The sequence below is a fragment of the Cervus elaphus genome, chromosome 12 (assembly GCF_910594005.1).
Source record: "Cervus elaphus chromosome 12, mCerEla1.1, whole genome shotgun sequence".
In the NCBI taxonomy this organism is placed as follows: domain Eukaryota; kingdom Metazoa; phylum Chordata; class Mammalia; order Artiodactyla; family Cervidae; genus Cervus; species Cervus elaphus.
Genome location: NC_057826.1, coordinates 40,404,939 through 40,431,927, shown reverse-complemented (window position 1 = coordinate 40,431,927; position 26,989 = coordinate 40,404,939). Strand labels below are relative to the sequence as shown.

Here is a 26,989-nt window from a genome sequence, read left to right as displayed (position 1 = left end):
CTATGTGTAATAAGGGAATTTTGAACATGCACTGGCTATCAGATGACGTGAGGGAATAATTAATTTTCCTCGTGTAACAATGATGTTGTGATAAGAGGATGTCCTTATTTTTAGGAAATACACAGCTGCATTTGAGTGATATGTAATGATATGTGCATCTTATTATACTTTCAACTGATTCTAGGAATACTTACATACAAATAAAGCTGATAGGTATATACACACATTCACTGGACTAACTCTAAATTTTTCAGTATGTTTGAAATTCCTCATTATAAAATATTGGAAGGAAAAGAAGGAAAGGGAAATTTTGTCTATAGGTAGACAGTATTACTGCTACAAATAGGACTTTTAAGAACTATGACCAAAAAGATGGCAATACAAATGATTACTAAATTAGGAGGCTGACATATACATACCACTATATATAAAATGGAAAAAGAGTAAAAAAAAACCACAATGAATATATGTATATGTACAACTGATTCACTTTGCTGTACTCCTGAAACTAACACAACATTTTAAATCAACTATACTCCAGTAAAATTTTTTGAATTATTAAAATAAAAACAAAAGCAAATGATTACTAATATACCCAGGGACTTCCCTGACTGACCCAGTGGTTAAAACTCCATGCTTCCCATTCAGGGAGCACAGTCAGAGAACTAAGATTCTGTATTCTGGGGCAGCCAGGGGAATAAAAAAAAGCAAAGCAGTTACTTACTGAGTAACTGCCAAAACGAAAAAAAAAAAAAAAATCCAGCCTGCAATTCCTCTTCTTGGAATTTTTCCTAAGAAAAAAAATTAAGTGACAAAAATACTCCCTCCAAAATAGTTTAAAATAATGTTATTACTGTAATACTCGAAATGTATAACAATGATAGCATGCTTAAGTAAATTACACTGCATTCAACGAAGGGCTTATTATGTCACTATTAAAATAATCTTTGTCAACAATATAGTGCATACATTGTCCTATGCTGTTACATAACTAGATGCAAAAAAGCATCTGAAATTATGTCTGTGCTGTTAACTATTTAAAATTTGTGAATTCAAGTGGACAGAAGTTTATATGAAAAATGCTGCTTGAAAAGCAGTATTTTCTCCCTTCATTTCAATTTTTATTACTATTTCGAATTCTACTGATGATGCTGTGCAACAATAATGCGTTTTTTTAAAAAACAGTTGTTAACTGTTACCTTAATTTGGTCCCATAGGCAATAAAGTTTAGTTTACAATTCGTTGAACAACTGAATAAAACTTCAAGTACCTCAATAGATTGATACTTAATTTAGGATATCTACAGAGTCGTTTTGCTGACTACAAATATAACAAACATTACGTGTAAACCGTTCTGCTGAAAGGTTTCCAAACATCACAGGACCACCCACCAAAATGTGTGGGCTAAATGCACATCCGTAATCATGGCAAAAATAATACTACCTGTCACACAGGATAGGCATGTCAGACTTTTCTCCGCGAAAGCCTTCTAGTCCCAAACTGCCTCTTACTTTCACCAGACTGAAATGGTTCCAGAGTCCCAGGCAAGGGAGGAGACTGTTGCCTTGCCCAGGAGGCTGGAAACCGCACCTTATGAGCGAAAGGTTCCCGAGGCCCTTCAACAGAAAGCCGAAGCACTTGAAGATTCCCTAGTTACTAGGTTTAGTTGCTAAGGCACCAACCGTCTCACAGGAAGAGGGGTACGGTGCAATCGCTTTTAGCGTCGTAGCGAATCCTCTCAAAACCGAGCTCATTTGTTCCGGGAGGAAACATTCAGCTCCTCTAAGAGCGTCGGGAAGGAGAGAAGCTGGGAGTGACGCCTCTGAGCCGCGGAGGATTGTGGGAGGAGGTTGTCTCCAATTTCTCCTCCCCCCTCCCCCCGTCCCAGCCAAGATGTCTGACATGGAGGATGATTTCATGTGCGATGATGAGGAGGACTACGACCTGGTGAGGCGCAGGGAACAGAACTCTGGGGCTGGAGGTGGTTTCTGGCTTTAGGAGCCGGGGCAGGGGCGGCCGCGGCCTCTCCCCGTAGAACATGTGCTCCTTCCAGCCTCTCCCGATGCAGTGACAGGACGAGTTTACCTCCTCCCTCTTCCCGCACCGGGCCCGCGCCCTGTTTCTCCAGCATGGGGGAAGGAAGGGTAAAGGAGGCAGTGAAGGGGGTCCCGAGCGTTGAGCTCCAAATCCGAGCGCTTCTTTAGTTTGCAAGGGCACCCCTGGGCTCCGGCGTCAGGTTCTCATTGCCTCCTCCCTATCACGCGAGCCGTTTTGGGGACCGTTCAGTGGTCTAGGCCCCGGCTCTGCCCTTTCGGGCCCAGTCTTCCTGTCCCCTCTTCTTCATACTTGAATTGAAAGAGTGCGAAATGCTGGAAGAGGGGTCCAAAAACTAGGGGGCCTTCCTGCTCCCAGACCTGACGCCACTTGTGAATCTAGAAACAGAGCTTAATTAGTCTTGTCCAGGCTCCGTTTTGTTATAAGGTAAAGGTGCCATAGAGAATTGAGAGCCAGGCTAGCGTTTGAAAAGTAGTTAAACTACTTGTTTAAACAGAAAAGCTGGGGAGGAGGTTTTACTTTTTGTTTGTTTGGGGTTTGGGAGGTGGGGTGGTATGAGAGAATTGACTCAATGGCTTTTTTCTTGACTCAGAAATTTCCCAGTATTCAGAGTTTAAAATATCAACAGAGTAGAACAAAACGAATTTATGTAACCGAATGGTGATTTTTAAAGATTCAAGGTTTAATTTATGAACAGACTTACAGTTTTTTAAATATTCACTAACATTTCAAGTTGATATTCAAAAACATTGTCGGTGTGGGAACTAAGAACGATTATCTGGACCACGAATTAGCGTCAACTTGGCTTTGCTTTTTATTTGGGGGAGTTTTTGTGCATGGTTCTTGTGTGTTATGGTGATGCTGCATTATCGTAAAGTTATGAAGTAGATGCTCAGGGAAGTCTGGCTCATCTTATATTTTATAAGTGCCAGAGAGTCTCAAGATAATTAATGTATCATTTTGAATTAGTGTAAATCTTTGTGTAGTCGTTTCTAATTAATCTTTCACTTTTAAAAGAAAGCATTTGCAAAAGGGAGAGGGAAGTGTTCGTTATTACCTGAAAGTCAATAGTGTTGATAATTCTTAAAGGTAGTTTTGCTAGTAGTAAGATTTCTGCCTTATATTTTAGTTTGTGCAGACCAAGCCAGTTTTAGGCAGTGACTTAGATCCTTCAAGAATGTTACTTGTACTATTTTGTGCATTTTTATTTATTACATGTTTACATATATTACAGGTATTTTTTAACTATGGAAGTGTTTCTTTTAACTGTTTTACCTAGTTTCAGTTTGTGTTTTTACTTTTGCTTATCTCTTTTGTAAGCAATAGTTTTTTGAATACATAACTTACTAGCACCATGAGTAAGACTGAAATGTAGGAATGGCAATGAGAATCTCACTGCCCCTTGAAGTACAGAGTTCATTTTTGCAAGGATTTTAATTAAATATAGATGATTTAACTTGTCTGTGTTTCTCCAGCCTTTGAGGGCTTACACCACATGTACAATATAAAATTGGATGTGTAATTTTAGCCTCTTTTTTTAAAATTTCTTAACCCAAAAAGGTGAGACTTTACACAACCACATAATTAATGATCCCCCCAGCATTCTGTTAAATAGTCCTGCCTCATATCTCTCTTACATAGATATCATATTAATTTTTTACTTCCTTAATTTCCTTAGGCCACTATAAACATATATTTATTAATTTTTAAACATACATTAAAAAAGATCAAGCACAGCTGGTTGCCACTTCATGCTTATCTGTTGCCAAAAGAAAAGTTGTTGTTTTTGTTTTCTAATATTTGCCTGAGCCTTTTTTGTTTGTTTCTTTGGATTTAAGGAGTCTGAATCAACTTACTGTCTTAGGGAAACTTCTTTTTTATTAAAAAATATATTGTTTGTTGGATAGTTCATCATCACCTCGTTTTAGTGAAAAAGTTAATGAGAGCCATGAGTAGCCTAACTACAGATACATTCAGTATATATTTTATCAATCGTCTATTGATAAAGTTTAATACCCGAAATCACTTTTGAGCTAATAGAAGAGAGAATTAAGTTGGTTTAAAAAAAGAAGATGAAACAAGCAAGAAATTAATTCAGTATGCTTGACCTCTTATTTCTAAGATCTTTTTGATTTCTGAGGCAGAAGCAGGTATTTTCTAAGCATAGTAATTTATGTAGCAGTGAATGGAGAGAAGATGGTACTGGTAAATGTGTTAATTCAATGTTAATTTTACAGATATACATAGAATAGTGTTAATAATAACTAATAATAAGTTCTACCATGTCATTCATTAAGTTAATAAGGCCATTAATAAATTAAACTGTGTTATAATTCCACAATCCAGCCATTCCAGCTTGAAGTTGATGAATATTTCTAACAGTCTTTTTAGAAAGGATTTAAGACAGAGCGACTTCATACCAAAAAGTATTCTTTAGTAGTTCCTGTTATAGGTAGGGCATTGTATGTTTGAAAAATGTTATTGTAAGGGGAAAATAAAATGGTGAATAGATAGACTAATTCCATTTGTTTAAGTATATTACCAAACAGTGAGCCTCATTATAACCTCATTATAATCATGGTGTGTGTGTGTGTGTGTGAGTGTGAGAGAGACTCAGTCATGTCCAACTCTTAGTAACCCCGTGGACTGAAGCCTGCCAAGCCCCTCTCTCCATGGAATATTGTAGACAAGAATACTGGAGTGGGTTGCCATTTCTTTCTCCATAATCATCCTGGTTAGGTTTATAGTTGTGATTATTGAATGAGTGTTTATTACTATTGTTGCCAGTGCTAAGTCACTTCAGACGTGTCTGACTTTTTGCAGCCCTGTTGACTGCAGCCCACCAGTCTCCTCTGTCCCTGGGATTCTCCAGGCAAGGATACTGGGAGTGGGTTACCATGCCCTCCTTCAAGGGATCTACCCCGCCCAGGGATTGAACCCATGTCTTTTACATCTCTTGCATTTGCAGTCAGGTTACACTGTGATTAGTGAATAAATGTTTATTACTGTTTTTATTCTTGCCTTAACAGATAGCTGTTTTAATGCCCTAGAAATTTACTTCTTTGGGGGAGAGGTGGAGAAGAGTCTTAGCTATAAGGTTTCTTACAGAATCTCTTTATCTGTCACAGTTTTAACAAATTCAGACTAATGATGTCATAACAAACCTTAGAACATGATTTAACAAATTAAAATATATTCTAAAAAGATTTTTTAATTGACATGACTACTTTGAAAAAGTAGTAGATTAATCGGGCTTCCCTGGTGGCTCAGACAGTAAAGAATCTTCCTGCAATGCAGGAGACCTGGGTTCGATCCCTGGGTCTGGAGGATTCCCTGGAGAAGGAAATAGCAACCCACTCCAGTATTCTTGCCTGAAAAATCCCATGTACAGAGGAGCCTGGTGGGCTAAAGTCCATGAGTTCACAAAGAGTCGGACACAACTGAGAGACTAATACTTACTACAGCACAGGGCAAAAAAATAACTTCAGGGTTTTGTGTGTTTAATATTAAGACATTCATGTCATCCATCATGCATATAAGGAGCTTGCAGATTATAGATTATTTTATTCTGAGACTGTTGTCTCCATCACTTACAGCTTGACAAAATGTTGGGGATCTTTAAGCATAGATTTTCAGACAGTATCATTTTTGTTTGAAATTTGTTTCGAATTTTGTTTGTTTGCTCTGGGCCAGTGTTTTTCTGCTATACGCACATTGGGAATTCTGAATGTAGTCTTCACAGAAACAAAATTTGATTATACAGTTGAAGCTTTTGAAGGGAACATAACAAGAAATTCTCTGACAGTCCAGTGTTTAGAACTGAGCACTTTCACTGCCATGGGCCCTGGTTTGATCCATGGGCTTCCCTCATAGCTCAGTTGGTAAAGAATCTGCCTGTATTGCGGGAGACACCGGTTCGATTCCTGTGTTGGGAAGATCCCCTGGAGAAGGGATAGGCTACCCACTCCAGTATTCTGCCCTGGAGAATTCCATGAACTGCATGGGGTTGCAAGGACTAAGCGACTCACTTTCTGGGGAATTAAGATCCTGCAAGCCATGCAACGCTGCCCCACCCCACCCCCAAAAGGGCATGTTTAATTGTAAATAATTGGAAACACCCCCCAAGTTGTCAATAGTAGGAGAATACTATTAATACACATGAGGTAGTAATAGGTAAAATATATCCATGTGATGGAAAGTATGTCAGCATTTCAAATCACGCTTCTAAAGAATATTCAGTGATATGAGAAGAAAAACTTGGTAAGTTGGTCAGGACTCTTGCGTGTAGGGAAGCAGAGTACAGGAATACATGTCAGATCGACTTGAACTGTAAAGGACATAATATTGGCTCACATCACCGAGAAGTGTCAATGTAACAGGGTTCATGACTTAGATAACGATGCTGGGTCTTTTTCTGCCTACGTCTCTCTTCCTGGGCTGCCTTCCTCACTGTATGGGCTTAATTGCCTTCATAGTATATCACAAAATCTTGTAATATAATGTGTTATCTTCCTAGTATTATAACCCCAAAGGCAAAAGGACCTTCCTTGCTAACTCTAGCAGTGAAACCCTAGAAAGAACTTTTATGGATTCTCCTTAGCTCTGGGCCTTCTGAATCACTGACTCACTGTGAGAGGGAGGATAGATTGCTTGCCCTCTGTAGGAGAGCAGCTCTGTTTTTGGAAATCCTCATCTAAGAGAGGAAGGATCCGTCAGCATTGCTGTGCACACAGAACACATGTCCACTATAGATGTGTAATCCATATTACAATGTTATTGGGTGGCAGTAAAATTTATTTGTTTTGCTGGGTGGGAAAAATGTAGAATAAAAAGGTCTGGAAAATATGAAAAGTGTCAGGAAAATTAAAATGTTTATGTCTTGCAAACTTTTCACAGTGAGACTGTATTTTATTGCTGGGGAGAGAGGGTGGTGTTTAGGGTACAAATGAAGAACGGAAATCTTACTTTGATCTTGAGGGGCCAAACAGTGATTTTGTCATTGCTCAAATTTTTTTAGAATTTAGAATTCTTCAGAACCTGAGGCATCTAGCATTTTAAAACAAGTAATACGTGCACATGGTTCAAAAACATGGAGTGAATAAAATTTCCTTTTATATATTCCTTATATTTATTCCTTAAATAAATAAAATAAAATTTCCTTTCCATTTTTGTTCCTCAATTGTCCAGTCCCCATTCCTTCCCATAGGTAACCAAATACAGATTTTTATCCCCTCTTCCCTTTTTTAAACCAGAATTAACATATTAAATGTATTGTCCTACACTTTGTTTTTTATTTTAAAGATTATTCCATAGACATATGTCTAAAGATTACTTATTTCTTTTTATAGCTGCATTGATTGTGTGGATGTACCATAAGTTTATTTACTCAGTTCTCTGTTGATGAGAATTTGACCTGTTTTCTTTAGTTATTTTAAATGGTATGCGGCTTTTTTTTTTTTTTTTAATTTCAGCAATAGCCAGGTTTTCTCTGTTTTGTAGGTGTCAAAAATTCCAAGTCAGGTTTGATAAATAAGTTGAGCCCCCAAATTTGGATGATGCTGTTTTAAGTTGGAAACATCTAACTAATAAAGTTAGTTTCCTTAAGAATTTCAGAAGCAGTACTTAACAATCCAGGTCAGTATAATTGGAATAATTTACCACCTCTTAAAAGTTACTGCTTTAAATAAGATTGGTACATTTTCAAAAAGGCCTGTCACATTACCTCATAGGTGTACCCTATATAATGAAATTAGAGAGGTTCAAACAAGGGTAACTAATGATAAGGATACCATTATAAGATCTCCCATAACTAATGGGAGATAGCTCTTTTGTGCTAAGAATAAGATAAATTGAGATTCTTCACCCCTAATGTAAATCTGTAAAGTGTGACTACCCAACAGAGTAAATTTGTACTTGTGTGTTATACCCCAGAAAGGAACACATGACCCTCAGCAAGAATTAGAGACTTCCTGTTGGGTTCAACCCTCATAACTGACAGGAGAGGAACTGAAACATCAAGTGTGAGTGACTTATGTAAATTTACATGACAAATTAGTGGGCAAGTCAAAACTAGAGCCCAAGCCTAATGACTTTAATGATGTCTTGTTGGAAAATTTAATCCGAGAACTGAAAGTTTAGGACAAATAAAAGAATGTTCTAATTTATAGCATAGACAGATTAGGATCCATTACCTTGAGTGAAATTTTTTTTGTAAGGGTTTGGTTACTTTTATGAATAGTTAAACCACAAGTGGCTGCCTAGGACTTGGATTAAATTAGTCCTTATGGATACTGAGACTTTACCTTTGGCACTAGATGTGCAGCATCTGTTGTCTAAACATGATCAAGGCTTGCGAACCACTGTTAATGGTGAGTCTTCTTTTTCCTCGAGCACATTTCTTAAGACCTCTGTTGACAAGAGACACAAGAATAAGTACATGAACTGTGAAATTGACCCTTTTCAGTAGTCGCTACATTCCAACATAGAGTCAAAATTGCCCCTGTCTGTGTTGTGTTATTTTGGAACATTCACTAACTTTTCATTTCAAGTAAGCAAACACTTCTTGAGCATTTTGTGATATACCAGGTTCTGGGGATACCAAGGTCAGTAAAAGTAAGTTCCTGCTTTTGAGAAGCTCATGGTGGGGCAGGGGAGGGGAGGGGAGGCAGGAGGTGGGGACAATATACATACAGAACTGTTCTTTAGAGACATACATATCGTGTAGAAGCATGACTATGGAGAATATTTTGCTAAGAAGACTTAAAGAAAGAATCACAAGGTGAGCCTTGAGGAATACAGCATTTCCAGGAGTGTTAGGGCTGGACATCATCACAGGAGAAAAGTGGGAAGTTTGTTGGGAGGGGCAGTGGTTAGAATTCCTAGAAGAGAGACCAGTTTATGCCAAAGCAGAGATTTTAAAGAGCATGATGTGTTTGGGGGAAGGAAGAATAGATTTGGTTGGTGTAGATGGGTAAGAGATTGCTTTGGATAGATGTCAGGATATGAGTTACATAGGTTGGAGCTAATGTGAACTTTAGTGGATTTTTTTAAAATCCTTTTTTAACACTGTTCAAGTGCTTGCTTTTTCATATATTGCTTAAATTCTTTGGTTTTTGTCTAAAACATTCTTAATGTATAGATTAAAATTTCAGTTTCTCTCAAAAGCATTTCACTTATACTTTTATAAATTATAGTTATTGCATCTTCATCTGACATAGGGAATTCAGTTTAGCGATATTTAATATTTTTCCTGTATTCCCTGTTTTGACTAATGTCACTGTGTGTAACCAAATCAGCTGTAGTCATTAAGGATAACTTTTTCCCCTTTCTTGTGCCCATATGATGTGTCCTTTTATTTTACATCCTTAACATCACATATATTTATTCTGTCCTCTCCCTTTTCTCCTGGTTCTGCTGCTTGGAATCAGGCCTTCATCATCTGTTGGCTAAACAGTTCTAAGAGTATCCAGTGGGCTACTTCCTTACTACCAGAGTGCTCTTCCTAAAACACAGATCTAATTATTTCTCTATAAAATCTTTTAGTGGGTCTCCATTTGATATAAACTCTGCTAGACCTGTACAGTTCTATTCCCCTGTCGGATACCAGTTTCTCTCTCATCAGCTCTGCATGCATCCTGTGCTTCAGCCCAATCAGACTACTGGTAGCTCTTCTAAATATGCAGTGCTGTTTGAAGCTTCCATGCTTTTGGATAGCTTGTTTTGTTTCCGGTGCCTTTTTTCATCCCTGGGAAAATGCATTCCTACTTTTAGACCTGGTTGAGGTAACTTTTCCTTTTAACTCATTGAAGAGTAGTTAATTATTCCTGATACGCCACTGAACCTCGTATGTGTCTCTATTACTGCTTCTGTTATTATATTAGTGTTTCATTTGCATATCTGTCTCAGACCGTGAATAGCTTAAGGAGAAAGACTTTATTTTCATTTGTTGAGCACATTTAATTACTGGTTTATACTAAAGATCATTATCATTGAGTGTACAATAGACATAAATAATATATAACAAATATTCTGTACAACCGAATTATTCCAAAGACTTCTCAAAATATCTTCGGTTTAAAAATGATGCCGGTGTGGTAACTGAGTAGTTTGCTGTAGTTCAGTTCGTATTGATGGTGTGTGATTCACTGAGCTGCAGATGACAGGTTAATGGTGTCACGGAGGCTGCAACATGGTGTTGCAGGTCATAACCTAATTATAAGTAGCAAGGCAGTAGCATATCAGTTGTGCCAATTCTCATGTATTTATCCATTCCAGCAGCAACACTTAAGAATTGAATTGCAGTTGTACAAAAAATAGTATACATTTCACTTCTTAATCCATATAATGTGAAAAACCCAAAGAACATATTCACAAAATGTTGAAGGTGGGATTAAGTCTTATCTCAATTGTAGTGATTCAGGGGAGTTCATATAGAGTTGAGAAGTAGCATTAATCTGGAGCCAGTCGGTGCCAGAAGTTGCAGGTAGTCAGTCTTGAACTACAGGAGGCCTTCAGACATGGTAGGAAATGTAAAGATTCCTTTCTTCACCTGTGTTGTAATCAGTTCAGTAATTGACGTTAACCTTCTGGCAACTCCGTGTCCTACTCATATGTAGCTACTCCTAGCTTTCTACTTATCTCTTACGTCCTGGGCCATTCTAATTTTTTTCCCTAATCTGTTGGCTAAGAAACTAAAAATAAGTAGGCTTTGATAAGAGTCCAGATTCTTAAGACTTGGTGATAGATGTAAAAGATATTTTACTTCTAAGTTCAGGGGTGCATTCTGAAGATTTAGGTTGCAGAAAAGTGATTCTCTGGTTGTAGCTATTCCCATATATTATTGAACAGTTACTAAGAAGAACTGATTTCCAAAGGTGTAGAGTACGTGAGTAGGTTTTTTATCTAGGATTCTTTACTCCACATCTTCCCTGAGGAGGTAGATGACGCTTAAGCTGTAATGATATGCAGTGGTTAACGAGATGAAAAGAGGTAGAAATAAAAAGAAATGGCATGTAAAGGCAAGGATGAGTTTGGCCACTTGTGAGGTGAGGCCAGGGTGGCTGCAGCAAAGTGAATAAGGGAGAGCTTCATAGGGGACATGGTTGCGTGCATAATCGAGTCAGATTTTGATGATTTTTGAACTTGATTTTAAGAGCAATGGGAAACCACTTTTGAGAAGAGGAATACGATAATTTACATTTTATGAATGTTATACTGACCACTTACTTTAAGAAGATTGGAATTTGAAAGTTAAAAAGGAGAATGGAAAGGCTCTCTGTAGAGAGCTGAAAGTGACCTAGTAGGCTGGGGCAGTGACAAGGGAAAGTGGATGGACTTGAGTTTATGTTCAAAATAGAATCAATAAGGACTTTTTATGTTCCAGCGGTATGACTGTTTTTAGCTGTTCAGTACCTCATGTTACAGTTTTGTGTCTGCTTTTCCTCTTTTCCCCTTTCTCTTTTTGTCTGGCATGCAAACTCCCATTTAGCTTTCAAAGCCTGGCTCAGAAGCCATCACTATCACAACATGATTTGATGTATCCACTTGGCTTGTTCATTATTTATTAATTGCTTTTTTAATCAGTTTTATTATAGCCAAACCTTAATTGCAGAGTGAAAAAGTGAATGGATGATTATGAACTTTACTCACTAGTCAGAATTTGACTTTGTAAGAGAAGTGTTCCAAAGGGTTTCATATGTGAAGCAAAACTGAATTACTGATCTTAAATTTGTGAGACCGAGTGCCAGCGCTTCCCAGAAATATCCTTACATGAGGAAATAATGACCCTCTAGAGGGCGCACACTACAAAGCCATGGTGGTCAAATAAAACCGATTCTATGCTAACATCAAACATCTCCCTGCATCTGCTGGTCATAGGAAAATTTCATCTTGTGTTTACATATTTTTGAGCTTTCTAACACTACACTCAATATACCTTTTTTCTTTCATGTGCCTTTATGAGACAATACAGAATTTTTCATAAATTGTTCCCCCCAAAATTTAACTGTATTTGGATTTAGAAACAACTATAATACTGTTCTTATCTCTTTTGTGTTTGCTTTCAGGCACAATTCTGAATTTCACATAAACTTGCCCTTTGTAATGACTTATAGCTGAAGGAAATCGTCTCTCTCCCTAAAATAATAGTTTTATTATACTAATTTATGTATATTTTATAATCCTTATCATTGAGTTGAATATCCTGAAACTACTTTAAACTCTTATTTCTACTTCTCCACAAAATAGTGTTACTTTGATTTTTCTTTCTGCTTTATTGTTTCATAACTAGGAACTGAGTTTATGTAATGAAAAGTCACATAAAGCTATACAAATTAATTTTGTTTCACTTATTTTGATGTTACTGGACTAGCTAAAGTATAGTAATATAACTAAACGGCTACTGAGTAATGTGAACTACACATAAAGCAAATATTTTTATTAACATATAGCTTTATTTAGCAATAGATGACTATGCTTTATATAGCTCACCATCCTAGGTAGTTAGGCCATGTTAGAATAATAAAATTTAGACTTAGGGAATAGCAAAAACTAGATTATGAAACGAAAGATAAAATAACTAAAATTTAATAGTAATACTACTAGTAATTAGTATTTACAATTTGCTTTTGTGTTGATTCTGTATCTTTCAGTACAAACCTATTTCTGTATCTGTGTAACCATCCCTTACTTGCAGAAAATGGCTTGGTGTCACTCATTCCAGGGAACCCTTTGCTGAAGTCTTTGTGTCCGTTCAGTCGCTCAGTCATGTCCAACTCTTTGCGACCCCATGGACTGTAGCATGCCAGGCCTCCCTGTCCATCGCCAACTCCGGAATTTACTCAAACTCATGTCCATTGAGTCAGTGATGCTATCCAACTACCTCATCTCTGTCGTCCCCTTCTCCTCCCACCTTCAATCTTTCCCAGCATCAGGGTCTTTTCAAGTCAGCGCTTCGCATCACATGGCCAGAGTATTGGAGTTTCAGCTTCAACATCAGTCCTTCCAGTGAATATTCAGGACTGGTTTCCTTTAGGATGGACTGGTTGGATCTCCTTGCAGTCCACAGGATTCTCAAGAGTCTTCTCCAACACCACAGTTCAAAAGCATCAATTCTTCGACACTAAGCTTTCTTTATAGTCCAACTTTCACATCCATACATGACCACTGGAAAAACCATAGCCTTGACTAGACGGACCTTTGTTGACAAAGTAATGTCTCTGCTTTTTAATATGTTGTCTAGTTTGGTCATAACTTTTCTTCCCAGGAGCAAGCATCTTATACTTTCATGGCTGCAGTCACCATCTGCAGTGATTTTGGAGCCCAAGAAAATAAAGTCTGTCACTGTTCCCACTGTCTCCCCGTCTATTTGCCACGAAGTGATGGGACCAGATGCCGTGATCTTAGTCTGTATAGGCTCAGTGTTTACTAATACTTTGCCTTCAGTCGGACATGTTTCCTGTTTATGTCCTTCAGCCACAAATTTAATGCCTTTTCCACCTTCCCTGAGTACTTTTCACACACCTTAGCCATAACTTTTACAACAGCAGAACTAGCACAAATTTCTTTTTCCTTCACAAGTTCACAGGTAGAAGATTTGTTCTTACCATGGATCTTATCAACCTCAGCATACATTTTTTTCTTACTGAGAACTTTTACTTTTTCAATTAAAAGAATCATGTTAGGGCCTTTCTTTGGCATATCTGAGTTTCTAGCATCACTGTTTTTGAACTTTGGGGGCATTATTAAGTACAATAAGGGTGACTTGAACACAAGCTTGCTGTTTAGTGACTCACAGGTGGGATATGCCGGACCAAGGGATGATTTGCATTCAAGGTGGGATGTGGGAGGAGAGGGCAGGAGATTTCATCGAGATTTGTTCCTGCTACTCAGAATGACTCACAGTTTAAAACTTACTGATTGTTTATTTCTGGAATTTCCCAGTTTCCAGACCTCGATTGATACTCAACTGAAACCACAAAAAATGAAACCGTGGATAAGGGGGACTACTGTATTCTGCTAACCATTTGATTTTGGCTTTTCCCCTTGTTATTTCAATAATGGTTAAATGTCAGTGGAATTTCTACTATGTATTTAAATTTTTTTTTATAAATATGTTGTTTTTCTCTTAATAGTATTCACATTTTAGCAATGTGTGGGTTTCTTTCCTTGTTTCTTTCATTTTAATATCTCTTTCTAACACACAGGAATACTCTGAAGATAGTAACTCTGAGCCAAATGTGGATTTGGAAAATCAGTACTATAATTCCAAAGCATTAAAAGAAGATGACCCAAAAGCAGCATTAAGCAGTTTCCAAAAGGTTCATATTTTTTCTGGTTGATTCTGTGTTTGTGTTTTTCTAAATAATGTCTTAAATCAAGTAAATTGCAAATGATTTTATCTCAGAAGTATGTTTGGGTACTTAGTGATAATCCTGTAAAAGTTTTCATTATGCAACATAAGCAAATATTTCAAAAGGGCTATCCTTTTGTTTTTTCCAATCAAGTTAACTATAGAACAGGACCATTGTCCCGAAAAGCTTGTACAGTTCTGGCAGAAAGAGAACCAATGAATGGTGCTGGTCAATAGTTATCCCTGCGATCGTGTTCCTTTGTCTTTTGGTGCCAAAGCACGCAGGCGTGGTTTCATTATTAAATAATGTGATTTCTTTCCTACTGATAAACTTTTGTGTTATTCTTAACCAGTGAAGTAACAAGTATTTCTGGGACTGTATAATAATCAAGAAGTAGTTCTTATTTAATCTTTTGATGAAGAAACTTCAAAATAAGCTCACTTGTCCTTTCATAAGCATTTAAGATTGGTTTCTTTTCTTAAATCTTTTAAAAATGGCTTTGAAAAATAGAGTTCTTGGGGTACTGTTTTTCATGCATATGATGTAAAATTAATTTACAACTTAAATATTGGGTGTTACTAGAAAATAACAATATTAAATTATACTAAATTCTTTTTTTTAGGTTTTGGAACTTGAAGGTGAAAAAGGAGAATGGGGATTTAAAGCACTGAAACAAATGATTAAGATTAACTTCAAGTTGGTAAGATTTGTTTTGAGAGGAATTAAACTGATAATGAAATTCTATACTTAAAAACCTCATGGCAACAAAATGTTATATCAGCTTTCCTGAAATAATTCTGTTGATATGTTTCCATATTTAGTCTAATTTTCATTTGTGACTATAATAATACTAAGTTTTAAAAATTCTACATGGGGGTCTTCCCTGGTGGTCCAGTGGTTAAGACTTCTACTTCCAATGCAGGGGCTGCGAGTTCAGTGGGGGAACTAAGATCCCCCATGCCTTGCAGCCCCCCCCAAAAAAAACAGAAGCAATATTGTAACAAATTCAATAAAGACTTTAAAATGGTCCACATCAACAAAATCTTTTAAAAATTCTGCATAGTATACAGGGTTTTCTATAAATTAGCTTGTATGCTCTGAGGAATGATAGACCCTCTGCCAAAATATTCAATGCTGGGAATTTTACTAATAGTCCTTCATTTCCTCGGGTCTTTCATGTTTCCTGGAATAACTACAGTTATGCAAATAATCCTGCAAAGAATAGCAGCAGTAGCTACATCCATTATTTAATGGGGCCTTAGGTGGGAGGATTTTCCCCCCTTTTAGAAGTGGGGAGGACTTTTCTTGAGAGTGGGATGAGTACCTGGGGTGGAAGGAATTTTTTTCCTTTCACATTTTACTATAAGAGCTTACCAATAATGGGGAGAGAAGAAATGCATAGCTATGTTAGAGAGCTTCCTAATGAAGGAATAAATTTTCAGGGAAGAATATTTGAAGTTGGTCTTACTTATTTTTTTGGTCTATGAATATTTTAGTAGTTTTTATGATTTAAATAAATGTGTTTATTGTGCAGTGAGGAACAATATCCGAAATTTGGAAAATCTATAAATTGTACTTTTTCAAAGGCTAATATCATAAATTTAATTCATTTACTGAATAGTAATTTCAAATTTAAGCTAAAATGTTTATAGTGTTTCTGTCATATATAGTTCCTCTATTATTGAAAAACTATTGTTTTTTAATTAGGTAGTAATGGGTATTTCTATAATCTTAATCATATGTACATATCTCAGTAAGTAAATATGTACCTAGTAATGCATTTTTCTTCCCTCACAGACAAACTTTCCAGAAATGATGAACAGATATAAACAACTATTGACCTATATTCGGAGTGCTGTCACAAGAAATTATTCTGAAAAATCCATTAATTCTATTCTTGATTATATCTCTACTTCTAAGCAGGTTAGAGTCTGTTTTTCCCTCTTGGTATTTATCAGTATGTTTATACTTAAGAGCTTTGTTTTTTGTTTTTAAGACCTAGAAGTTCTATTTAAGCTGTTATGCTAGTTTTAATTTTAGTATGCTTTTAAAATAATGTATGCTATTTTCTTGGTTACAGGAAAGTATATAGCATTGAAAGGGAATAACCCAAGCTTTATCTTTTCAAATAATATCTTCAGACACTAACATTATCTGCACACAGGTTTTGCAGGCTCATATTAGACTCCCATGCAGTTTCTAATCAACATCATCAGCACTTCAGCTAGCCTTCCTGAACTGTTAATAACCTAACAGTGAGTCATAGGTTCTTTGTGTAGATTTGCTTAGAGAGAGATCCTTGGGAGGAGAATCTGTATTCATTACAATTAGTAGTTGGCATTACTCATTAGGTAGTCAGTAAATGCTTCTACAAAGGATAGATGGATGATGAAAGAAAGGGCTAATGATAATACTACAGTGGGCATGAGGAATGATAGTGCTTTCATGATTTTAGTTTTTGATTATTAAGAAAAGCAATGATGATTTTAGTTTATTGCTAAAATAATTTCATTTGGATTATTTGTTCATATTCTTCTAAGCAACATAGTCGTAAGTTTCAGCTTTACTATGCCATGATATTTGAGCACAAGAAGTATTTTCTGTATCACTTAGCATTTCTCAGAACATTTGATACTTTTCATACTCAAAATATGTTCACCTCAGAACCATTTTTTTTTTTTTTAGAACCAGTCTTTCATTCTGTCTTTTCTACTAAATGTCATTATTTCTTGAAGTTTATTATTTTTATATCTAAAATATATGTAATGGAAATAGAGGAAGATAAAATTATGTTTAGAACATTAACACTTCATGGCACTAATTCAGGGCTTCCCAGTATATTGGGGCTTATCTCAAGTGGAAAAATGTTTCCTGGGTTTTACAAACATGTCACATCATAATATTTTTTGTACGTTATTTTTAAATATTATGTCAGACAGTGGGGGGGCAGAACTAAGTAATTTTCAGCAAGATTGTGTGTTGCTTCATACTTTATATGTAAACTTTTTGTCTTATGAAAGTAAGTATAGATATTGGTTGGGCAGCACTTACTCACTGTGCAATCGACAGTCATGAATAAATAGGCAGCCTTTTCTGAAAGTATCAAGCTTGCCTGCTGCCATGGCCCTCTTACCCCCTGATCCTGTTAAATATTTAAAGAATCAGGTATTCATACAAAGGTAGAGCCAACAGTAGGAGGAGGGAACAGAGGAGCTTATCATAATGCAAAACAAATGGCAATTTCCATTAAAAAAAAGTCATATTCAGACTGTGAACTGATGGTGTTAGACAAAGCTAAAATTGTGCTTAACTTTTCCCTCCCCTCAACTCCCAACAATTTATCAGTAACAAAAATTTGTAGTCCAGTTAATGGATTAGTCACATTTACAGAAGAATTTTTGAGGAAAGAGGCGTATTCTTAGTTTCTTTAGCAGCTTACTTAGTGTTTGCCACATAGTAGTTCCCAAATAAGAGTTGAGTGTGTAAGATACATACCATTCATAATAAACGTGGGGTGTCAAAGACTTGGACACTACGGAGCAACTGAGCACACACACAGTTCTTGTGTTTGCCATTTCCTTTGCTAACATAGAATGAGTTATTAGATTTGAAAGGACAAACCTGTACTATAAGAGCATTACGCATTTTCTGGGTTTTATTTTAAATGCATAAAAACACATGTTCGCACTTTTTGTAAATTTGGTCTGTACTTTTGCTAAGGTTTTGTTAATTTTGTGGACTGTCACAGACATTCAGTAAGATACAGCTAGTGTATCTTATGTGTATTAAAGTTCAAAGATGCACTTTTGGTTTGCTCAAATTAACTTTATTAACAGGTACAAATTTGCTGTTTACAATTATAGAATTCTGATTTTTTATGTCAGATGGATTTACTGCAGGAATTCTATGAAACAACACTGGAAGCTTTGAAAGATGCTAAGAATGACAGACTGTGGTTTAAGACAAACACAAAGGTAACAGTAATAATTGCTTTTTTTTCTTTTGAAGAGTGGGCGGGCATCCTTGATAAACTCTGAAGATGTACCTTCTCCTGTTGAAATCTTAATTTTAATAAGTATTTTTTTTTACAGCTGGGGAAATTATATTTAGAACGAGAGGAATATGGAAAACTTCAAAAAATTTTACGCCAGTTACATCAGTCCTGCCAGGTAGCTTTTCTTTATTTTTTTTCATACTATTTCTTCATAAGAAAAAATTATATTGGAAACATTGCTTAGGGATATTTTAAAGCATCATCGCAAAAATAAAATTTGGAAAATAAGTTACCAGAAAGCTAATTTTTTCTGACTATTACATTACTTCCTCTGTTAATTATAATTTCAGTCCTTATTTTTGAAGAATGAGGCTTAGGTATCAATAAACAGACCAGTCATTAATATTAAGAATAATAAGCATTTCATATTTAGTTATACACCCTATGAAAATCAGAAAGGATGTTGTAGACATACATTTTAAAGATATTTTATACTCTAGTTTTTGTGTATGAGTCCTCTGTAGAACTGTAACAACACTGTCCTGTAGAACTTCATGTGATGTTAGAAGCATTCTGTACCTGTGCTTTCCAATATGGTTGCATCAGCTACACCTCATCAAGCACCTGAATTGTGACTAGGGAGATAGAGTTACTGAGTTTTTCATTTAATTTATAAACTTGTGAAGCCATAGTACACCTCTATAACTTTAAAGTGTGAGCTGTAATTTTGTATTTCGTTTTTTGTCTTGATTAATAAGTTACTTGATATTAGTTCAAATATTAAATAGAAATGCTGTTTTAAATATTCTTATGCTCTTTCAATGCTATGTATTTTTTTTTTTCAAGACCATGTTGCAGGTTGATTTTAATGATTTAAAAGTATAAAAACAAACAAAAAAGTATAAAAACATGTAAACTTTATCAACTAGCTTTAAAAATGCACATACACAGATCGAAATCCAATACAAAATCTTTTGAACATTATCATTTTCATACTGTGTACTATTAATTATATGTTTTATTTCTGTGAATGAGGAAAACATTGATCAGAAAAGTGTTCTAAATCATCTTCACATATTTTCATTTAATAATGTTACCTTTTTTGGTTTTTATAAACATGAAAATGTTTTATGTTTCATAATAGTTTCAGTTTATAAGACAAATCAGTCATTTATGGATTGTTTTTTATCTACATGTTCTTAAGGAAGGCTTAGTCTGATGCATGAACAGCTGTGTATTCAGTTCCATGTGAAATGAAAATCATAGAGAAGGCATTTCTAAGTGAAAGAAAATCTTTCAGTATATACGTAAGGAATATGAAAAAACCCTCTAGAGAAGGTTTTGCTTGGTTTATTTTGTAGCATAAGGGAAATGCTGTCTGGATTGTAAATTGCATTAAAGCATAGGAGAGATGCATGATAATCTGAACCTACAGATTGTCTGACATATCATGTTTATTAGTCTGGTTGTGTTTTGTTAGTGGATAACTAAAGGAAAGTTTTAAGTTAGAAGACCCAATAAATAATAAATTTTGGCGTTGTGTATGTCAGTGCTTGATATTTATGATTATCTGACTGTCAACCATATTCTGTTTTTCACGGCTTGTGTTCGTGGGCTATTGATCATCTTTCAAAGACAAACTCAAATGTTACCACCTTTGTTATTCCTTTGACATCCCCCAAGAGAATTAATCTTCTCTTCCATCCTTGGGACTTTGCTGATGGTTCAGCTAGAATTATTATCATTTAAATTATAACTTATCTGTTGGCATATCAGTCTTCTATATTGTGAACTTTTTGAGACCAGGACATTGGCTTATTTAACTCTCTATTTCCCCAAGGTAGACCGAGCACCTGGCACTAGGAAGGCACTTGATTGAAAGCACAAAGTGCTGTTAATTGAATCAGTGGATCTAAAGTGCTTGTGAAGATTTGGGGAAGACTATAAATAATCTCCTGGATAAAACAAAACATTGCAACTTTTGTACATTAAAAGAAAAAACCTTATCGAATAACTGTGAAGTACAAAGGCCATGTGGGTTCCTTTTTGGCCATTGAAGGTCATATTCTTAGTAACCTAGGTGTCAACTGAAATTTGTAATTCATGTTCCCACAGAATTAGTATCATAAATGTAAGGTTCTCAGGCTAACTCAAAAATCACTCTGTTGACTCTGAATTCTGTCTTCACTAGATTTTCATTATTTGTTTCCCCAGACTGATGATGGAGAAGATGACCTGAAAAAAGGCACACAGTTATTAGAAATATATGCTTTGGAAATTCAAATGTACACGGCACAGAAAAATAACAAAAAACTTAAAGCACTCTATGAACAGTCACTTCACATCAAGTCTGCCATCCCTCATCCATTGATCATGGGAGTTATCAGAGGCAAGTTTGGTTTGCAAAGGTTGGGCAGTGTTATGGGAAGATACCAAGATATCCTTGGATTATGACTGATTAACTCTGAAGGTTGTTTCTGTTTTAGTGAAAATAAATGGCAGAGTAGTAAAGTCAAGTGAAATGATCTAGTCTTAGTAAGGAATTAGGATGAATTTTTGTCTTTTTGAAATTTATATCAGTAAATTATTAATAGAAAATTCACCATCAGAAGTTCTACTCTTGAGAATTGTATATAAAATTACCTTCTGTTTTAGTGATTTTTTTACTAAAATATTGTTGATTTACAATGTGTTAATTTCTACTGCATAGCAAAGTGACTCAGTTATACATATATATACATATTTTTTATAGTCTTTTCCATTACAGTTTATCACAGGATATTATATATAGTTCCCTGTGCTGTACATTAGGACCTTGTTGTTTATCTATTCTGTTTGTAATAGTATGCATCTGTTAATCCCAGACTCCCTCCTCCCTACTCCTCCTTGGCAACCACGTGTTTGTTCTCTACATCAGTGAGTCTGTTTTGTAGATAGGTTCATTTGTGACTTTATTTTATATAAGTGATATCATATGGTATTTGTCTTTCTTTTTCTGGCTTAATTTACTTAGTATGATAAACTCTAGTTGCATCCATGTTGCAGCAAGTGGCATTGTTTTGTTCTTTTTTTATGGCTAGTATTCCATTGTATATGTGTATCACATCGTCTTTATCCAGTCATCTGTCAGTGTATATTTAGGTGGTTTCCATGCCTTGGCTCTTGTGAATAGTGCTGCTGTAAACATAGGGATCATGTGTCTTTTTGATTATAGTTTTGCCCAGATACATGCCCAGGAGTGGTATTGCTGGATCATATATAGTAATTCTATTTTCAGTTTTCTGAGGAACCTCCATACTATTCTCCATAGTGACTGTACCAACTTAAATTCATTCTAACAACTTACATTACATTGAAATAACTTACATTATTTTTACAACTAAAATAGTGTAGGAGGGTTCTCTTTTCTCCACACCTTGTTATTTATAGACTTCTTAACGATGGCATTCTGACCAGTATGAGTTTGATACTTCATTGTAGTTTTGTTTCAAGAATTTCTTATTATTCTTATTTATCTTTATTTATGATTTTTGGTTTCTCTAAGTCTTTGTTGCTGTGCATGTGCTTTCTCTAGCTGCAGCAAGTGGGGGGCTACTCTTCATTGTGGTGCATGGGCTTCTCTTGTTGCAGAGCACAGGCTCTAGGCACACGGGCTTAAGTAGTTTCAGCACGTGGGCTCTGTAGTTGGAGCTTGCAGGCTCTAGAACTCGGGCTCAGTAGTTGTGGTAGCATGGGCTTAGTTTCTCTGCAGCGTGTGGAATCTTCCCAGACCAGGGATCATACCGGTGTCCCTTGCATTGGCAGGCAGATTCCTACCCACTTGTAGCACCAGGGAAGTCCACCTCATTGTAATTTTGATAAAATTACTTTCTGTTTCAACTGAGAATAAAGATTTGCAAATGCTTGTTTGGCTGATGTTTAATGAAGAGCTTGGTTTTTAGAATTCAGTATGTGCCCTTTGTCCACTTCAGGAGCTAGTACTCTTCAGGTTATAGAATTAAAAGACTAGAAGCTACTGAAATAGTTTTCATTTGATTTTTATGAAGTGGTCAGTCTTATTATTACAGAACTGAAAATGTCCTCTTTTCTCCTGTTTTATTCTTTACAGAATGTGGTGGTAAAATGCACTTGAGAGAAGGTGAATTTGAAAAGGCACACACTGATTTTTTTGAAGCCTTTAAGAATTATGATGAATCGGGAAGTCCACGACGAACCACTTGCTTAAAATATTTAGTCTTAGCAAATATGCTAATGAAATCGGGAATAAATCCATTTGACTCACAGGAGGTATGTTTGTGCTCTGATTGTTCATTTCTGTCAGCAGTCTCTTGTGAAAATAAATGTTATTCTTTCTTTGTACATATACATAGTTAATCCTGTTTTTTTTTCCTAACCAGGCCAAACCTTACAAAAATGATCCAGAAATTCTAGCAATGACGAATTTAGTAAGGTAAGATTTAATATTTCAGTTAAGATAAATTACCTTAAAGCAGTGAATAAAGAAGAGAACGGAGAGAATTTTTCAGAATTCAGTTAATACTCAACGTATTATTTTGACTTGAAGTATACAAAAGTTTGTAAAATTTTTGAAGTCATTGATTACACTGTTTCTATTACTCACGAGATTTTGTAAGTATTTACCGCTTTTTTTCCTCATTATCTTTGTGTGTGTATACACATACTGTTTCTCAGTAGAAAGCTATAGAGATTTTAAAACGATTTCACAGTGTTACAGTTTCTACCTGCCTTAATCCAAAATGAAATTATGAATTGGTCTACCTAAGTCAAGAATTTTCAGTGAGACAGTTTGTTTACTTGTATATTTGCTTAATTGACAAGATTAAAAAATCACTTTAAATAAATTTACCTCAGTTAATTTTCTAATGTAAAGAGCAGCAGAAGGGTCATACTGTTAGGAAACCTAAGGATTTATTGTTGCCTTCTGTGGAGAAAGATATGACTAATGATGGCTAATAGCTGAAAAACCTGCCATCATCAATTAATATTTTTTTAAAAAAAGGAAAGAAAGAAAAACCAAGCAAAAGCCTAGAAAAGAAAACGTTTTTGTAAAAAAAATCAATGAGCAAGAAAAACGTTTCTTTGGACCAGAAATAAATGTAGCCTATGATTTATTGTGCTTGCTTTGTAGAAAACTAGGAGAGAGACTTACAGGGTTTCGAGTCCGTTGTTCTAGACTATCAGCTGAGTTTACTAAGACAGGAAGAGTGTGTAGTTAGGGGTGTGAGGCAGGGTTGAGTTTTTTTGTTTGTTTTCAGATATGTACAGGTAATTTAGATGACCAGACACTCTTTTAAGAGTCTTTTTTTTTTTTTTTAATTTAAGAAAGTACTGTTGGGTTATAAATTACAAGCCACCTAAGTATAAATTTTATGTACTTACAGCCTATTTCATTATATTGTTTAAGCTCAAAAGACAATTTCTTTGTCTTTATATCAAACAGTTTATTCTATTTACATTTGGCCACATTAAAAGATGATTTGGTTAGAGATTAAGTTCATAATACTTCAGAAAAAAATTAGGTTGAATTTCTAAGCAACAGTTTAACTTGAAAATTCTTAAAGAAATATTGCAGGAAAGTGTTTCCCTGGACATTAGTATTTTGTTCAAATTAAACTGGTTAAATGCATTAAATGGATTAAAGTACTGATTTGTCAGACCTTATCTCACAGTTTACTCCAGAGAAGCGTTTGTATTGGAACTCTAGAACTTATTTTAATGATAAATTTTAAAAGAAGTGGCCCGTGGTGTCCCACATTTTGTATAAGGTTCTTTTTTAAGCCACTTAAACATTGGAAGAATGTGTCTTTGTTAAAATATCTGTGTGTGCAAGTGTTTTCACTATTTGAACATATCCTCCTGTAGTATATTACAATAATATATTTGGGGTAGGTAAGAAAAGTAATGCTTCCTAATTTTATCTTCCTAGTCAGTTGCCAGCAGACTAGAGGAAAATAATTCCTGTTGAAGCACTTGAATCACCTGCCCCTAACATGAAGTTACATTGCGACCCAACAGATGGAAGCACAGCAGAGGGCGTGCAGAGTGGCTGATGATATGTGTTACATATAAAGCAGACAGTGGTGCCATTTCCAGAAGGTTGGCTTCTTCCTTCTCAGCACCTTTAGCAGTCCCCATAGTGCCTCAGAGTAGATAGTAAATACCTCAGACAATCATGAACATAAATCAGCCTTTGACCTTCTGCAGCAGTGTCCATCACTCTCTAGTTTGTGCGTGTATCCCATTTGCCACTAGTTATCTGCCACCAATATTTCTGCTGTATAGTTCACTAGAATTTTAAGGCTAAAGAGAATTGAGAGTCAAATGTTCCCTTTAAGAAGTTTTGGCAGTTGCTGGTACCTTTCTAGAAGATAAAAATTAAGGAAGCTGCATTTATGAGTAAACTTCAGAGAGGATATACTGTCTTATATTCAAACTCCTCCATTCAGTAGTGTACATGAAACCTAGTTTCTTGGAGATTAAATGCACAATTTAACTTAAAAGCATTGAGCATTAAACAATTACTAAATATTTGTCAGTTCTTAACAATACTAAGACTTTGAGGTTTTAATTAGCTGTGTATAACATATAACCCCAGATGATTTGTCTTTCTTTTATAAAATCAAATTCATTAAAAGAAAATTCATTTTATTTTCGGAAGGATCTGTGTGTATTTAATTCTAATTTCCATGACAGAAACTGTAATTTAGATTTTTTCATATAAAAATTAAGTAACAGGCTCTTTGGATTATCTGATTTAATATGTGACTTCTTCATGTTTGACAAAATTTATGCTTTTCTTTTTTTGTTAGTGCCTACCAGAATAATGACATCACTGAGTTTGAAAAGATTCTAAAAACAAATCACAGCAACATCATGGATGATCCTTTCATAAGGGAACATATTGAAGGTATATGCTTTCTGCAACTGAATTCTGTTACTTTCTTTGCTACTATCAAACAATACTTAATGGAGCTACATGGAATTAAGCCATTTTTCTTCTGTTTATTGCAAAATATAGACTTGTTTCTAAATGCTGTCATAGAATAAGATATTCCTTAAAATTATAAAGCTGTTTTAAAGATGTCAGTAGCTAATTTCATGTTACTAATGGAATCAAGTTTTACATGATGTTCATTTCATTTAAAAGGAGGCTGTCACTTTTACCTTCTGATTTAGATATTATTCCATGTTTATTACTGATTTTTAGGTGCAAAGTAAATTTTTAGGATTTATTTTTGACAACAGAAGCTTTGAAAACAGCCTGCTATAGATAATGCTAAGATGCACTTATTTTGAAAAGGTAGGCTAACAACAAATGTATGAGATTTTTAATAAGTTCTGATTAACAAAGATAAAAATTGTCTCTTTGTTCTAGAGCCACTTATACCTCCAGTGTTCCTACCTGTTATGGAGCTATTTGAGGGTATTTAATAACTGGAACAATTCATTCAAATGCTTAAATGCCAGATGCATTAAGAAAATCCAAAGAATACTTTGGAAGTAATGTTCTTTCGTTACTCACCTTCCTTTCTCTTTTGAGTCAACAGACGAAGTTCTTATTTGAACTGAGAATGATACTATATTTTGTGGGTATAAAAAAAAATACAGAAGCTCTGTTCTTGAGCTCCTATTTTTTTTAAAGGACACTGTTCATGAAGAACTGGGAAAAATTGTAGAATACCTTATAAAATGTAGTATTCTAGTTTATGAGAGAGCATAAAGGAAGGAACTTGACTAGTTGGTATAAATTAGAGCTTCTTGAAAGAGGAAATTATAGAGGAAACGATGAGCAGTGAGTGTTATTAAGAACGCAAGAGGATATTTCAAATAGTATTACAACATGAGCAAAATCAGAGAGATGGAAACAAGAAAAACTTATGTGAAAGAGTGCCTCTAATCCTACTGTACGTTGAACTCAAATGTTTTTAGATATAAATTCCTTATTCCCTCACTAGACAGAGAGATACGTTTTAAGAAGATAAATGACACAGTTAATACGATTTAGATGTGCATAGTGATTCATAAAGATACACAAACTAGTAAATATAAATGTATTATTTTAACTTTGTCTTTCAGAGCTTTTGCGAAACATCAGAACACAAGTGCTTATAAAATTAATTAAGCCTTACACAAGAATACATATTCCTTTTATTTCTAAGGTACTTATATTCATTATAATTTGTATTAATAAATGCAGTATATATTTAAAAGAGTTATTCTTGGTAACAATATTTTTTAAAATACAGCATAACTTAAGGTTTTCCTTCTAATGTGAATTTTTCTGTTCCTGGTGTAAATTGAGTTAAAAGAAATGAGAAATAAGGAATCATTACATTTCATTTTAAAGATTCCTTCAGCCGCAGTAAAATTGTAAGAGAGAAGGTAGTGGCTGAAATAGATAATTGATGTATATTGTTAACCCCAACCATAGGAATATACTTTTAAAGTTAACAGAGTGAAATTTTATCAGACCTGTGTTCTCAGTGTTCTGAACAGATAATGAAATTTGTTTTAACTTTTCTCTTTTTTAAGTGATAGAATCGAATTTAAAATAATATTTATATAGAAT

General features: G+C 35.1%; 2 protein-coding genes across 5 annotated transcripts in view; one reads left to right on the top strand and one right to left on the bottom strand.

Annotated features, from left to right (window-relative positions):
* GALK2 (galactokinase 2) overlaps nucleotides 1-1,684 on the bottom strand; it is a 141,068-nt gene extending 139,384 nt beyond the window's left edge. For 2 of the 3 annotated variants that reach the window (XM_043920919.1, XM_043920921.1), the window contains exon 1: nucleotides 1,444-1,681. Coding sequence is in view for 2 of the 3 variants with exons in the window: in XM_043920921.1 (XP_043776856.1) it covers nucleotides 1,444-1,463 (20 nt within the window). In the remaining variant the exon portion in view is untranslated. Of the gene's footprint in view, nucleotides 1-1,443 lie in introns of all 3 variants that reach the window. The other variant, XM_043920917.1, reaches the window with a different exon arrangement.
* A 113-nt stretch (nucleotides 1,685-1,797) lies between these two features.
* Nucleotides 1,798-26,989, top strand: part of COPS2 (COP9 signalosome subunit 2) — a 28,348-nt gene continuing 3,156 nt past the window's right edge. The window contains exons 1-11 of one of the 2 annotated variants that reach the window (XM_043920924.1): nucleotides 1,798-1,947; nucleotides 14,259-14,372; nucleotides 15,028-15,105; nucleotides 16,203-16,328; nucleotides 18,290-18,379; nucleotides 18,497-18,574; nucleotides 20,614-20,788; nucleotides 22,508-22,686; nucleotides 22,797-22,849; nucleotides 25,230-25,327; nucleotides 26,497-26,579. In XM_043920924.1, coding sequence (XP_043776859.1) covers nucleotides 1,894-1,947; nucleotides 14,259-14,372; nucleotides 15,028-15,105; nucleotides 16,203-16,328; nucleotides 18,290-18,379; nucleotides 18,497-18,574; nucleotides 20,614-20,788; nucleotides 22,508-22,686; nucleotides 22,797-22,849; nucleotides 25,230-25,327; nucleotides 26,497-26,579 — 1,128 coding nt within the window. In that variant the 5' untranslated portion in view covers nucleotides 1,798-1,893. Of the gene's footprint in view, nucleotides 1,948-14,258; nucleotides 14,373-15,027; nucleotides 15,106-16,202; nucleotides 16,329-18,268; nucleotides 18,380-18,496; nucleotides 18,575-20,613; nucleotides 20,789-22,507; nucleotides 22,687-22,796; nucleotides 22,850-25,229; nucleotides 25,328-26,496; nucleotides 26,580-26,989 lie in introns of both variants that reach the window. The other variant, XM_043920923.1, reaches the window with a different exon arrangement.